This window comes from Stigmatopora nigra, chromosome 1, assembly GCF_051989575.1.
Source record: "Stigmatopora nigra isolate UIUO_SnigA chromosome 1, RoL_Snig_1.1, whole genome shotgun sequence".
Lineage (NCBI taxonomy): Eukaryota > Metazoa > Chordata > Actinopteri > Syngnathiformes > Syngnathidae > Stigmatopora > Stigmatopora nigra.
In genome coordinates this window covers 8,261,836-8,275,190 of record NC_135508.1, presented here as the reverse complement: position 1 = coordinate 8,275,190, position 13,355 = coordinate 8,261,836, and the positions used below count along the sequence as shown (strand labels likewise).

General features: G+C 38.8%; 3 protein-coding genes across 4 annotated transcripts; 1 reads left to right on the top strand and 2 right to left on the bottom strand.

Annotated features, from left to right (window-relative positions):
* The first annotated feature begins 64 nt into the window (after positions 1 to 64).
* Positions 65 to 3,935, top strand: sh3yl1 (SH3 and SYLF domain containing 1). The gene is made up of 10 exons (XM_077724933.1): positions 65 to 202; positions 1,185 to 1,295; positions 1,385 to 1,498; positions 1,746 to 1,810; positions 1,891 to 2,003; positions 2,465 to 2,593; positions 2,656 to 2,800; positions 2,996 to 3,074; positions 3,177 to 3,236; positions 3,490 to 3,935. Coding segments are annotated over exons 1-10 (1,020 nt in total). The 5' UTR covers positions 65 to 201; the 3' UTR covers positions 3,693 to 3,935.
* LOC144201996 (solute carrier family 22 member 6) lies at positions 3,851 to 8,998 on the bottom strand. Of its 2 annotated transcripts, XM_077724920.1 has the most exons (10): positions 8,681 to 8,998; positions 7,968 to 8,065; positions 7,273 to 7,427; positions 6,474 to 6,642; positions 6,281 to 6,383; positions 6,077 to 6,204; positions 5,624 to 5,835; positions 5,334 to 5,442; positions 5,016 to 5,252; positions 3,851 to 4,128 (listed from the first exon to the last, which is right to left on the bottom strand). In XM_077724920.1, exons 1-10 carry the CDS (start codon positions 8,900 to 8,902, stop codon positions 4,086 to 4,088), a joined length of 1,476 nt encoding a protein of 491 aa, XP_077581046.1. In that variant the 5' UTR covers positions 8,903 to 8,998; the 3' UTR covers positions 3,851 to 4,085. The 2 variants fall into 2 exon arrangements, with proteins under 2 accessions (XP_077581046.1, XP_077581038.1); XM_077724912.1 differs by lacking the exon at positions 3,851 to 4,128 and having other exon boundaries at positions 5,107 to 5,252; positions 5,601 to 5,835.
* A 1,002-nt stretch (positions 8,999 to 10,000) lies between these two features.
* LOC144204955 (uncharacterized) lies at positions 10,001 to 12,555 on the bottom strand. Its single transcript, XM_077728946.1, has 2 exons — positions 12,211 to 12,555; positions 10,001 to 10,333 (listed from the first exon to the last, which is right to left on the bottom strand). The coding sequence occupies exons 1-2, from the start codon at positions 12,373 to 12,375 to the stop codon at positions 10,214 to 10,216; spliced, it is 285 nt and encodes a 94-aa protein (XP_077585072.1). The 5' UTR covers positions 12,376 to 12,555; the 3' UTR covers positions 10,001 to 10,213.
* Positions 12,556 to 13,355: the final 800 nt, after the last annotated feature.

Here is a 13,355-nt window from a genome sequence, read left to right as displayed (position 1 = left end):
TTTATAGGGTTAATACTCCTTCGATTCTGGAACCACCCCGAATGCAACCTCATTATGTTTATCATCAGCCGGCAGCCACCTAGCACGTGACTCGCAAGCGTACTTGTGATTGGCTGTTGGGCGAGCCGACAGGTGTTGCGGAAGTGAAGTTTCACGTTTGTCGCAGGCGCACAAACTGACGAGTAAAGAACGCTTGTGAAAAGTAAGTTATTAAATTGTATACTTCAGTATCTTCTCTTAGCTTATTTATGTCGGATTGGAGGTTACCTCTGCTATTTGAGTTTGATTTGTAAGGCGATTTGGTCTTTAAACAACACAAATTGACAAACCTGACTTGAGATTCAATTCATCATGAGAAAAGATTTGTTTGCTTTTATTGGCCACGAAGTCATAATTTGGACTTGAAAAACATCACAACGTTTCAATTTTAGACGTTCTATCTGAAAAGATTTGTTGTTTTTTTGAATTGCAGTTCAATGTTTTGGCATAATTATTAGAGCATGATTATTGTGGTTGACTAAATTAGAAATTAGTTTTTGTTTTGTTTTTGTTTTTTTAACTTTTTTTTAACCACTCAAATAAGAACAAAATGGTTCGTTTGGATCGTTATTGGCCTCACGGTGGCACTATTTATTCTTGTTTCCATACAATAGTTGAGTCCCTTTCAACAAAATCTGATCTATTCATGTTAAAAAATGATAATTATCTCCAAATGAAGAAACAATGCCAAAATGAGTCCAACCGCACTTTTCTAGAATAAACAGTTTGAAACAGTTTTGACCGATGAAATTAAACGGCCACAGAACAACGAGCCCAAAGGCTTGACTCGTACAATAATGGAAACACTAGAACTGTTCCATTGACTCAACCAGAAAAAGCGCACTGTATTGATTTAGCACTGACAGGTTACAATTAAAACAGAGAAGCCAGTTTGCCAACATTCCACCTGATGCAAGAGAACATTCATCTGGAACGCCTGCAAAGGCTTTCATTCTCAATGATCTTCTGCCAAAATTCAGCTTAATTATTAAATAGAAAAAACATGTAACTTGCCCTTCATTTGAATTTATTGCCATTTTACATGTGAGGCAAATTTTAGCTGTCAGAAACCACCATGTTGCACCAGGACATCTAACCTTAGCCCGTCACTCTGCAGCCAATAACAGCTATGCTCTTTTATCAAGTGACCAGTATATTGCCATCGGACCTGTGGTCTGAAGTCAAGAAAGCCACCAAGATCCTCAGAGGATTCACGGAAATCTCTTCTGGTAATGGAATCGACAAACTCATTCCAGGTAAGGCGTATCGAGAGCTGTGTATCTCCCAATTAAACTCATGTTGTATCATTTAAGAGTCATATTATAGGTTCTCGTTGTGCCCGTAGCTAATGTAATCGCGTCGGCCCAGGGGCTCGCCATCATCTCCGTGGTGAAGGCTGGCTTCGTGATCACTGCAAGGGGAGGCAGTGGAATCGTCATCGCCAGGCTGGGTGACAGACGTGAGTTATCTGTGGTCATTGATTTATTTCCTACCTGCTGTCATCAAGCTAAATTGCTCATTTGCCATTGGTATGAGAGAAGCAAATAGTAAACAAATCCCATAATCCTAGGGCAATGTGGGACTGGTATGTAAATGTGGTTGAGCCTGTTGGGGAATCCTAACAATACTGTTTTCTCACAGATATAGAAGTAACAATGTTTCAATGCAGTATGAAAATGACTGGTTGTCAATGCGTTATTCCAAAGGGTGGTCGGCTCCTTCTGCAATTGGCATTGCTGGCCTTGGTGGCGGCTTTGAAATTGGTGTGGAGGTGAGTGCCTTGAATGCTTATAGTGAAATGCTGAATGTTTTGAGCGTCACTTTAACACACACCGTTTCCATCTCCCACAGGTGTCAGATCTGGTGATTGTCCTAAATCATCGGCGAGCCATTGATGCTTTCACAAAAGGCGGGAATTTGACACTGGGAGGGAACTTTACGGTTGCTGTGGGTCCGGTCGGCAGGTTGGTGACATTGGCACCTTTAATTTGTGTATTTTGTATACAGTCGTGTCTTCTAGCTACATAAACTACCCAACAAATGACATTGTAACACAACACCTGAGTTAATTCGATCAAGGTTGTCCAGATGAAAATCAAAAAGCAAGACAACCAGATAGACGACCAATCAACCCAATTGTAATCAACTCAATACCATGAGAACACGGTCACTATTTTGACATTTTTACAGTAGTTCTCCTTGCCACTAATTAAAAAAAAGTGATAAACATTATTTTCCACTCAAACACAAGCACGAATGGAATGATTTACACTTTGTTTATCTCAATCATAAAATTAATTTATTTTTGCAAATACCACCACTTCAATTGTCGGGCGTCGGTTGCACCCTTTGCACCTTTGCTTTGTACGTAACTTTTGATCTTGAACATGAATCATATCAATCATGACATTTCTTCTGGTTTCAGGAATGTTGAGGCTGATGTTACTCTTCGCAAAATGGCTGCTGTCTACACATACTGCAAGTCCAGAGGACTGTTTGCTGGTCTGTCTTTGGAAGGCTCGTACCTGATTGAACGCAAAGAAACAAACCGCAAGTACGACAGCAGTGGTCTGTTACCGTTTGACCTTCATTATAAATTTCGGTGTGCGTTTACAGGTACTACTCTCGGGAATTGCGAGCGTCTGGCATTTTGAATGGCGATGTGGAGCCACCGCAGGAGTGCGACACTCTCTATAATATGTTGAATGCATACACAGAAGGACACGATACGGAATTCAGCAGCAAGCCTGTCTCCACAAAGGTCATTTGTTTTAAACAATTCTCCAAGTTTCTTTAGAAAGAGATAAAAAATAAAATAGAAAACAAAAGCCTGTTAGAGAATGCATGATCATGTAAACATTGACAGGCAGAAAAAATGTTTGCCCTTAAGGACAATGCTTCAAACTGGAGCAGAACTAGCATCAAAACAGACACTAAGTGACACTTTTCTGTTTAGGCATCACGTCCTCCTGCCAGACCTCCAGCTCCTGCTCCAAAGCGAGCAGCCAACACTCATGAGAATTCGCGTGATCTTGGTAAAACAGCAGCACTGAGTCCTGTGCCCACATTCAAGTTCACTTATTAGTGTCACCACTACAAGATTATCCCTCTAACCAGAGAAAAATGCCTTTTTGCAGGTGCAATAGGAAAAAGGACACTCTACCCGAGCATCTCCGTCTACAAGTCTGAAACTTCAAGTGAGTTGTACCTCAGTTACGCTTCATGTTGCAGCACCATCTTGTGGATATAGAATCTATGAGACTATCTCATTTTTATTATCATCCACATTTTGCAATTTTGAGATTAACTGAATTTAAATGAGGGTGATCTCTCAGCACTATGTTTATTTTATTGTTTTAGTTAACTCGGAAGTGTCCCGTTACTTATATATTAAGTATATGTATAAATACTAATGCTATGTGAGTTAATGATTCTTTCTATATCCAAAAGGAGACGCACCAGCGAATAGAGCCAGTGAAACATTGGTAGTCACTGCGGTGCATCCATTTGAAGGCCAACAGCCTGGAGACCTCAGCTTCCAACCTGGCGCCCGCATAACCATTATTACCAAGACCGAGAGCCAATATGACTGGTGGGAAGGAGAACTGAATGGGAAAAGGGGGATGTTTCCAGCAAACTATGTCACATATTGATCGCTTCCACCTGCTGTTAAAGATCCATTTGGTATCCAATTTAAGATTCATTTGGTGGTGCGCTATACAAAGAGACTTCTGTGAGTAACCCTATTTTTTCCTAAACTGCTTTGAACAAATATATTTTTAATCTTTTCAAATAAAAGCCATTTATATTCAAGAACTGTTACAAACACTTCCATACTTTTAATATTGCATGTTACATGCAAGTCGCTAAAGCAATAAACAAGGCTTTGAATTCTTTTTTTTTGACAAGAATGGCTTCTTATAAATAGAAACGTAGACATTTTCAATATGTAATAGATTAGCTAAAATACAAAACATAACAATAACAGTTGCTCATGGAAAAGAAAACATGGCTGATTCCAACTGTCTTGGAGCTGTTGTTTGCCTTCACTCTGTGGTGCATAATACAGCCATCTGGGCTTTCAGCTTCCTGGAAAGACAATAGATGTTGAAATTTTGTCCCACTAAAAATATGCCAAATAATTCTGGATAGAGCTAGTTTCCGAAAACAGTGTCAATTTCGTAACATCCTCAATTTTTCCAAGTTGTATTCCTGCCAAGAGACCGAAAACACTAACTGAAATAGCTTATCTGGTCGGAATGTGAACAAAAGCTTAAGGAGAAGAAACTGAAGTTAATGATGATAAATATTTCCAAAGAATCTCAGTTACATACAGTCAATAGTCATTTATTAACATGTTGGAAATTTACGCTTAGTCTGTGCTTCCAACCTTTGGTTATAAATGACTTGACTCATTCAACAAACTGCTTTTTGCTCCCATCACAACAAGGTAAAAAAAAATATATATATATTTCATAATTTGCTCTTTAAAATTGTATATAGTTAAAAAACAGAAACATAGCCTTCGCTACCTGAATGCGAACGTTTTGTTTTCTTTACCGTTTATTATCATAAGAATTGCGGGGGGTGCTGGAGTGGAGGACACCCCCTTGATCGGTGGCCAGCCAATCATAGAGCACAAGAAGATGGACAACCATTCACGCTCTCACTCGTACCTAGGGTGCTCAACCGGGCGACCCTGCCTATTTTTGGGGTATGGGAGGAAACCGGAGTACCTGGGAAAAGCCCACGCAAGCCCGGGGAGAACATGCAAATGCCACACTGAGGACCTATCTTGAATCGAACCCAGAACTTGCTAACATACAATGACTAAAAATGTACACAATGTGGCAGTAGTTTTTGTCCTCGATATAACAAAACTCTTGGGCATATTCTTTATCCTCTGGGAAACTCGGTACTGTTCACATGGCCCTGTCATGGGGTTAAGTCACGACTGTTTTGACGGTTTTGCAAACCTTATTCCTTTCTTCTGGGGACTCTGAGGTGATTCCTCACAGTCTTCCACAGTATCGGGCAGCGGTTTTCCGCTTGTCTCCGGAAGCAGTAGACAGAATCCACAGCCGATGATTGGCCCGCTGCTGTAAATGAGCATGGCGGCCAATGAGATGGATCCTTTGGTGTCGGGCGGGAACAGAGTGCTGACTAGACAACCGATCCGGAAAGACAAGTTGACCAGAGATATGCAACGTTGTCTGCAGGTAGAAAACAGGTTGGTAGAATCAGCAAGGAGTGACTAAAGCTAAACTGGAAGCAATTCTGCCAATGCTTGTCACCTGACTACTGTTGGAAACAGCTCAATGTTGTAAAGAGCCAAGATGAAGACGGTAACCAGGCTGCAGAATTTGCCCACCAGTACGAAACTGACCACCAGTATTGAGTTACCTGCAGAACCAAAGGGATCCCAATTACATTTTTGCCAGTTAGACCCCTTAATCTGTACCAAATGATGTATTAGTCACTCATTTAAAACTGGCTAATTATTTGGTCTCTGATGCTAACCATTTCACATCAAGTCAAACTTGTCCAGATTGCATACATACACTCATGTTTGTGGAAGCCTCACATTGGTATCTGGACAGTAGCAAAGACAGAAAGCAGACAGTGCCACTCAGGGAGAGAGTCAGCATACTGCTTGGACGCCGGTTCATGCGGACCAATGGGATGAGCAAACAGGGAGCCTCGGACAAACCAGAGAAGAACTGGGCGGAGTAGACGTTCACGCCAAAGGAGCCAATGTTCAGACAGATGCCAAAATATGTCAGCGCAGTTGCGGCACTGACCAATCACAACACAGATCAGAACTTTAGTCGGCGTGGACCAATGAGGCATCAGTAATATGGCACTCAGAGAATCATCACATGTCAGGATCAAACTTTTATAAAATGACATAACTGGCCAAGTTTGACATTGTTGAAGTTATATATTTGTGGCAGTCATTCATTAACCATAGCGAGAGAGTTGTTTGAATAAAAAACATCAAAGAATGATGGGTTGCCGTATAAAAACAATTTGTTACCTCAGATAGCTCATGATTGATAGCCGTAGAAGGACAGTTGGGTGTCGGAAGGGGTAAAGGTGACTTGGTGGTAGGTGTTTCTGACCCTCTGGGCATATCTGGTTTTCCATCTTCTTAGAGCCCATGAGCTGCAGATACAAATATTATTGAGAAAGTGTGTTAAAATGATCAAAATGTGACTTCACATGTGTGTGTAGAACTCGCCATGTCCACGCACTGCTTATCTGCCATACTTCCGCTACAGTATTGGTGTAGAACATCCGATTTCCCCATCAACGCCAACCAGCTTGGCGATTCCGGAATCCAACTGTGACGACAAAGAATTAAAGGTCTGAGAACAGGTGGTCCAACGGTTGGAAAGAGGGGGGAGGCACATGGGCAGGTGAGGAGGACAGACCGGTAGAGTGGCAGGCAGATGAGCTGGGGTAGAGCGAGAGATAGATGAAGTTGAATCCAGCTGGGACTTAGCCAGGCTAATAGGGCGCTGGCCATTGTACCCAGACTGAAGCAGAAGCCCAGAAAGACGGTTGGCCAGCGGCGGAAGGAGGGTGTGGTCCACTCCACAGCTGCAAGGCCCGAGCACATGTTTTTTAAAAGATTGGTGCATTCATTAGCATCAAAGTTAGCCTACTTTTGGTGGTTGTACTAACATCATTTAATTTTGAATACCACTCTATTTGTAGACTATTTGTCAATTTTTTAATACATATGGAAATAATTATATTCCAAGAGTTACTCTATCTTTAATAAAAAATGTGCAGATTATCAATTATGAGATTTAATTGTGCAAAAAGATTGGCTAATTACATAAATTGTATTTTCCCTTAAAATATAGTAATTGCATTTAAACTTCAAATAACTGTTCTTTTAAAAAAGGAGTTGTTTTTACCTTTTACAATTCACTTCTCATTTTCTGAACCGCTTAATCCTCACTAGGGTGACAGGGGTCCTTGAACCTATCCCAGCTAAATTTGGGTCTTGGGTGGGGGGAGGGGGGGACACCCTGAATTTGGTGGCCAGCCTTTTGCAGATTTTACAAGTAATTTTTCTAAATTATTTTCTACTTTAGTTTAATATACAGCATTTATTTTCCTATATTTTAGTGCATACTTGACAAGTCATATGTATAATGATTAATCCTAGTCATTCCTTATGAAAATAATAATATTGATAATGTATTTTTTTAAAATATTTACCCAGACTGAAGGAGCAATTGCCTATACAGCAGTTGCAAACACCCGTCACACAGCGAACAACGAGAAACAGGACCGGCTGAGTGATAAGAGTTGGCAACAGGCCACATACAGCCTGAATGTGGACACACACCAACAGCACCAAACACTTTCCGTACCTGCAAACGAAGCGAATACAAAAACAATCAGGTTTCATACTGTGACACAAAAACACACTGTGGTTCAGACCCTCACAAAAAACAAGCTAAATTAAAATAAACGTAATAACATTCAGGTAACAACAATTCACACAGATTGATAGTCTTTTTTGGCAACAGTATTAAGTATTGCTCATATCTCACACTAGTACTACTAGGATTATAAATAGTCTTCCCCCTGTCTAATTTTATAAAAAATAATATATAGATATAAATGTAATAAAATACATATAAAGACAATTATATAATAATCTTATACTGTTGAGAAACACAGTCATTACATTTGCACATGGGACATTTCAACACATATTTTAGCTGTGCCTTTTGTTATTGTTCTTTTGTGGACAATAACCAAAAGAGGAATTTTCACACTAATTAAATCTCTACCCAAAGCGATGCACCCCTGCATGGGTAATTTATGACAAAACTCCAGAATGAAGTTCACCATTGTCTTTCATTTTTATCCCATAACTTCTAACACCATTTAGAATGAATGAATACCTGTCAGACAGAACTCCGCCCACCAGAGATCCGAGCAGCAGACCCAGCATGTAAACAGATTGGCCGTAGGACAACCATGGAGTCCAGGCACACACTGACTGATACGCAAAGGACATTTCAGGTGAAAATTTGCATTTTTTCATGATAAGTGATGAGTATGCTAATACTTCAGTTCTTTTTTCTGTTTATGTTTGATATGTACTGTTAACGGATGCACTTTTTTATTTGTATCGTATCTTGTGCTGACCCAGCCCATCTGTCATATTTTTTTAGTCAATGTGGTCCCCGGGCTCAAAAGTTTGCCCACCCCTGTGTTAGACTGCTTGAACACTCTAAATTGTTTCTAGATATGAATCTGAGAGTAAATTGTTGTCCATCTAGTTTTGCCCTGCGATTGGCTGGCCACCAAATCAGGAAGACCCCCGCCTGGTGACCATAGTTGGGCCATGTGAGAATAAGTACGCAATATGATTAAATATATATTTAGTATTTACCCCTTTAGCATTCATCCACCAAGAATTGTTGACCAGATTTATGTTAATTCTAGCCAAAACTGCATCAAAACAACAGCCCGGATGCGTGTTATATAATGTTAATCGTTATCTTATCCAGACAAATAACCAAAATGCAATCATAATCAGGAGTTTGTCTCACTTTTGACTAATAACTTATATATTTTTTCTGATGCCACAATATTTGAATGAGTTACTCACGTCTGGGGCAACGCTTTGAGACATCCAATCAGATCCGTTTCTTGAAAAGTTCTCGACTTCCGATTGGTTCGGCGCTAGCGTTCCTATGTTGCTTGTGGCGTTGCCACGGGAACAGATCTCCTCAACCACAGCAACCGTGAAAATGTCAAGAAAGAAAAGGAAGGGTTGGAAGAAGAAGGCGAGCGCCAAACGCCAGAAAACGGACAGCTGCAGCGGAGACATGACGCTCTTCTTTCCTGGAACTTCTCTTGCAACGGTGTGGAATTCAATAGTGGAGCGCTGTGTTGGTCCGTTGGCTGGACTCTGAACTCTTGTGAAGTGCCTACGTTTCTTTTTACATTTCAACATGAGCTCGTCTTGACCCCTGCCCTCGTCTCCTTATAAAGACAGTGAGGGGGGCTATTCTCATTCAAGGGAATCAAACAGAAATGGGAAAGTTATACACTTGCATTTGTTTGTAGCATTGAAATCCTTAGTAAATGGAAAAAAATACTTCAAACTAACAAGTCATATCTTAGCCTCAAAATGTCCAATTTTTATTTATCTTTTTGTTTAGTTTTGTGACATCATCCTGCCCATTAAATGAATATTTTATTCGAAAACAATATTTTTCTCAGCCAAAGATTTATTAAGATGTATTCACACTCAGTTAGTAGACATTCATGAATGAATCTTTATAATTAAAGTGTAATATGGTGAATTTGTTCATCAACTTTTGACAGCCATCAAACAGATATACACTTATTGTTATGTGTTTTTAGACTTTTTGCTATTCAGTTCAATGAATAGGAGTCTAAAAATTGATGACCAAAGTCATACAGTACGAGTCTATCAGCTTTTGAGATATTATTACAACACACGTGTGGACCTCATTAGGTAATCTATACAAAAGTCAGCCTTTCTTATGCATTTCAAGTCATGGCAAAGGTTATTTAGATGTTACTAAAGGGCAAGACAGTGGAGGACACACGTTGGGTTCGTGAAGTCCATAAAGATGAATGTGATTGGTCAATACTGATCACAGCGACTTGTCTCGTTATGGGAGGGCATGCAAACTTTATGCAACCACCAGTTGCTGCCTAGTTTATTTTCATCCATTGATCATTTTAATAAGGTAGTGGAAAATAACCTGAATCAAAACTTCCCTGTTAGTAACAGAAAAACTGAACATTATTAAATGTTTAGACAAAATATCTCTAATAGTTTTGGATGTCATTTCTTGGAGAAATAGTGAAATGTCATGACATTAACAACTAATGTTCTTCATACAGTTAAATTAACGGAAGTAGTAGAAAAATAAAATCAAGATCAGAAAGACTAAACCTTCAAAACTGTATTTTAATTCACTAAAATTCAGGATATAAAAGAACATCTAAATGGATTTACTGTCATATCACACATGTGACAGAAATTCTGTGGTATACAAGAAGAAAAATGAATGCAGAATGCAAAAAAAAGAAGGAAAAGCTAGTAACAATTCTACATAAAAAACAATTGAGTGAAGACTCCACAAGATTCTGTTGACGGGGCCAATCAGGCGCGATGTGCCAGCACTACGGCCACCGGTGACATCGGCATGGAGTGCGAACCAGCCAAATTCTGCAAGCCACACAGCAGACATCGCCAGGTGAAGCTACAGGCTTTCTTGACATTCTGTCGACTCAGAAGGAAAAGGTTGTTGAAATTCAAACTCAAACAGTTCATTTCACTTTTCAGCAACACCGTAATAAGTGAAAATCCACAAAATAGTGACTATACAGTCTTCCCCCGTTATACGCGGCCTTGCGTTTTCGCTCCAACCTATTTCAGCTGATTTTGTGCCGGGGGAAACCCCGAATTGGTGGTCGGCCGATCACGGGGCACAAGGAGACAGACAATTTTCTTCCTACTACAGCACTGGTGTCAAAGTGGCGGACCGGGGGCCAAATCTGGCCCGCCGCATCATTTTGTGTGGCCCGGGAAAGTAAATCATGATTGCCGACTTTCTGTTTTAGGATGAAATTAAAATAAAGAGTATAGATCTATACTAAATTTCCTGATTTTCCCTTTTAAATTGATAATTGCTATTTTTTTTAATCCATATTTTCTTTGTTTCTAGTTCAAAAATCATTTTGTAAAATGTAAAGATTTATAAAAAAGTTAAAATAAACAATGTTTTAGATCTATAAAAACTGAATATTCAGGGACTTTCATCCAGTTCATTTAATCCATATATAAAATTCTAAATATTATATCTAAAATTGTCCGGCCCACATGAAATCGAGTTGTCACCCTTCCACTACAGTATTCAGGACGTTGTCATATTTTCCTTTATGTAAAAATTGAAAGCATCTCACTGCTTAAAATAATTGCCATTGTCATTTTTGTAACAAAATAATTACAATTATTCGTAAAATATCTGGGGGAAAAAATCGCCCTGGCGATGATTATTTAAGAAAAAGCCAGTTTGCCTAGCTTCCGTTTGCAAACAGCGTGAAATCGATTCCCGCTAAGTGGCGGTGTGATTGTGAGTTAAAAATGTCTGTCTTTCTCTGTGTGTGACGACCAGTTTTGGTTGTACGAGTCCGCCTTTCGTCTGAAGTCAGCTGGGGTAGCCTCCGGCACCCTCGGCACACTTCACCTTGACTGGGATAAGCGGTGTTGAAAATGAATGAATGAAAGAAAGAACCTAGTTTGCTGAGGTCAAATATTTACTTTGAAACCATTTACATAAAATTGAGCAAAAAACACCACTTAAGTAATCTAAGCAAAGATAATCGAGGAACTCCTCGACGATCTGTTAGCACAGTCAATTGAGCAGCAACCCAAATTTGCACAAGATAACGTCTACAATGAACTCATTAATGGTTAGAACTGAGCTTCAGGCGCCGACGGCTTCCGTTTAAAGACAATTTCACGAACAATTCCATTGGTGCGCTAACGAATCGGGAAATGCAGGTGGCCATAGACCCGCCTCCTCGTTACCATATTTTTCGGACTATAAATCTCACCAGCCGAAGAATACAGAATTAAAAGGGGAAATATTACTATATATTATTACCAGTCGACTATAAGTTGCATTTTTTAAATATCAGAAAACAAGAAAAAACATTTAAGTACATTAAAGTAACAATAATAATAAGGCTAAATAGGCATGTGTTAACATAATAGTTTTTCTGATAACTATACCCTAAAAACACACCATAACAGGCTGTCAGTGGTCAGAAATATAGAAAAAACATAAATATACTTCACTATCAGTCGCAGGGCCGGCCAATCGATGAAAAAAATGCACTTTTATGCCTGTAAGTGATATTATGTTGTTTGGCACCTTTAAAAACAGTAGTACTAATACCCTACTAATACTTTTTATAGAGTTTTTTTTATCTATACTGTATCTGTATTTTATCTCTTCTACAAAAGTACAGACTGTTCAGCTTGATAACTTATTGAAGGAATCGACCCAGCACAAATTCTTTCACGATTACCCTTATTGCTGAACAGCAAATTCTACACATAAGTATTGATAACAACAGAATTTATTTGCTCACCCTAATGTACTTCTTCCTCCTCCTCTTCTTCTTCTCCTTCCGCTTCAACCTTTCCTCTTGGGTCTCTTGGTTTCCATCATCTTCCACCAAAGGTTCGTATTTATCTGGTAATATGGCAAAATATACTTCCTTGGAAGTTTTCTGCCGACTGTCCTCACTTGCCATGGCTCGGCTCGGCGTTGTGGTACAGACGTTTGTTTGCGTCTTTCTCCACAAAGGACCTTTGGAGTAGAGAGTCCAACTTTATGAGTAGCCTGAAGCTGAAGCTTTGCAGGCTTTAAAATAAATGAAGGATTATTAAAAGAATGTTCAAATGCTCTTCTCTGTCCTTTTCCCCCTCACAAATCATCATTTCACCTTCAAAATGTTGCTCTTTTTATGAAGTTGCCTCTTGATATTTGTTTTACTAAATAAACACAAAACTTGTCACTGGATCAACAGGAATATTTACAGTTTGTAGAAGATTTTGAGAATTTAAAAAGCTCTCGCTTTAGTGCACATCTTACGAATAATTTGATAGAAATCCAAATTACTGTACACACACTTTCTGGACTTTGCTTTTAAATAAAAGCAAATAGCATAAAACCAGCATACTGTATTGTTTTATGACAAAAAAAAAACTCCTCCTACGTAAGTGCTAAAGTTTCAAAAACACAATTCACATACAGTAAACAATAAAAAATAATTATAATTTAAAAAATGATTTTTATTTAAAGTTATTTTGAGTGGTTTCCAGGAACTGCTGTAGTACAGGTCAAATACCTGTAATGTCCACTTTTGTGTCTTTTCTTGGAGTCAATATTTGAAACAGAACTTGGATCTTGGGGATTCAAACCTGCTTGGCTTTGTTGTCCCTTAGCCCAGTCAAGATTTTTCTTTTGCCAATTTCATTCCTATCATGTACTGTATATGCAAGTCCGTTGTGAAGATATAGTTAATTATCTTCCAAACTCTGACTCATAGGGGCAATGGCCACACTGAAATAAAAAAAATAAGTTGAATAAAAAAAATACATAAATATTTAAATAAATAAATACAAACAACTAAATGAATAAATAAATAAATAAATCAAAATAATAAAATACATAAAAATAAATTTTAAATAAATAAATACATAAAAACTTTAAATGTGCATGAGCTGAATT

Coding starts and splice junctions, on each gene's coding strand:
- LOC144201996 (XM_077724920.1), bottom strand. CDS start 8,902: ATGTCTCCGCTGCAGCTGTCCGTTTTCTGGCGTTTGGCGCTCGCCTTC. Junction 7,428..7,967: donor GGCGGAGTTCTGTCTGACAG/GTATTCATTCAT, acceptor CTTCGTTTGCAG/GTACGGAAAGTGTTTGGTGC. Junction 5,443..5,623: donor GCTACTGTCCAGATACCAAT/GTGAGGCTTCCA, acceptor TTGGTTCTGCAG/GTAACTCAATACTGGTGGTC.
- sh3yl1 (XM_077724933.1), top strand. Junction 2,004..2,464: donor GCTGTGGGTCCGGTCGGCAG/GTTGGTGACATT, acceptor TTCTGGTTTCAG/GAATGTTGAGGCTGATGTTA. Junction 3,237..3,489: donor CTACAAGTCTGAAACTTCAA/GTGAGTTGTACC, acceptor TATATCCAAAAG/GAGACGCACCAGCGAATAGA.
- LOC144204955 (XM_077728946.1), bottom strand. CDS start 12,375: ATGGCAAGTGAGGACAGTCGGCAGAAAACTTCCAAGGAAGTATATTTT. Junction 10,334..12,210: donor GGAGGAAGAAGTACATTAGG/GTGAGCAAATAA, acceptor CTGAGTCGACAG/AATGTCAAGAAAGCCTGTAG.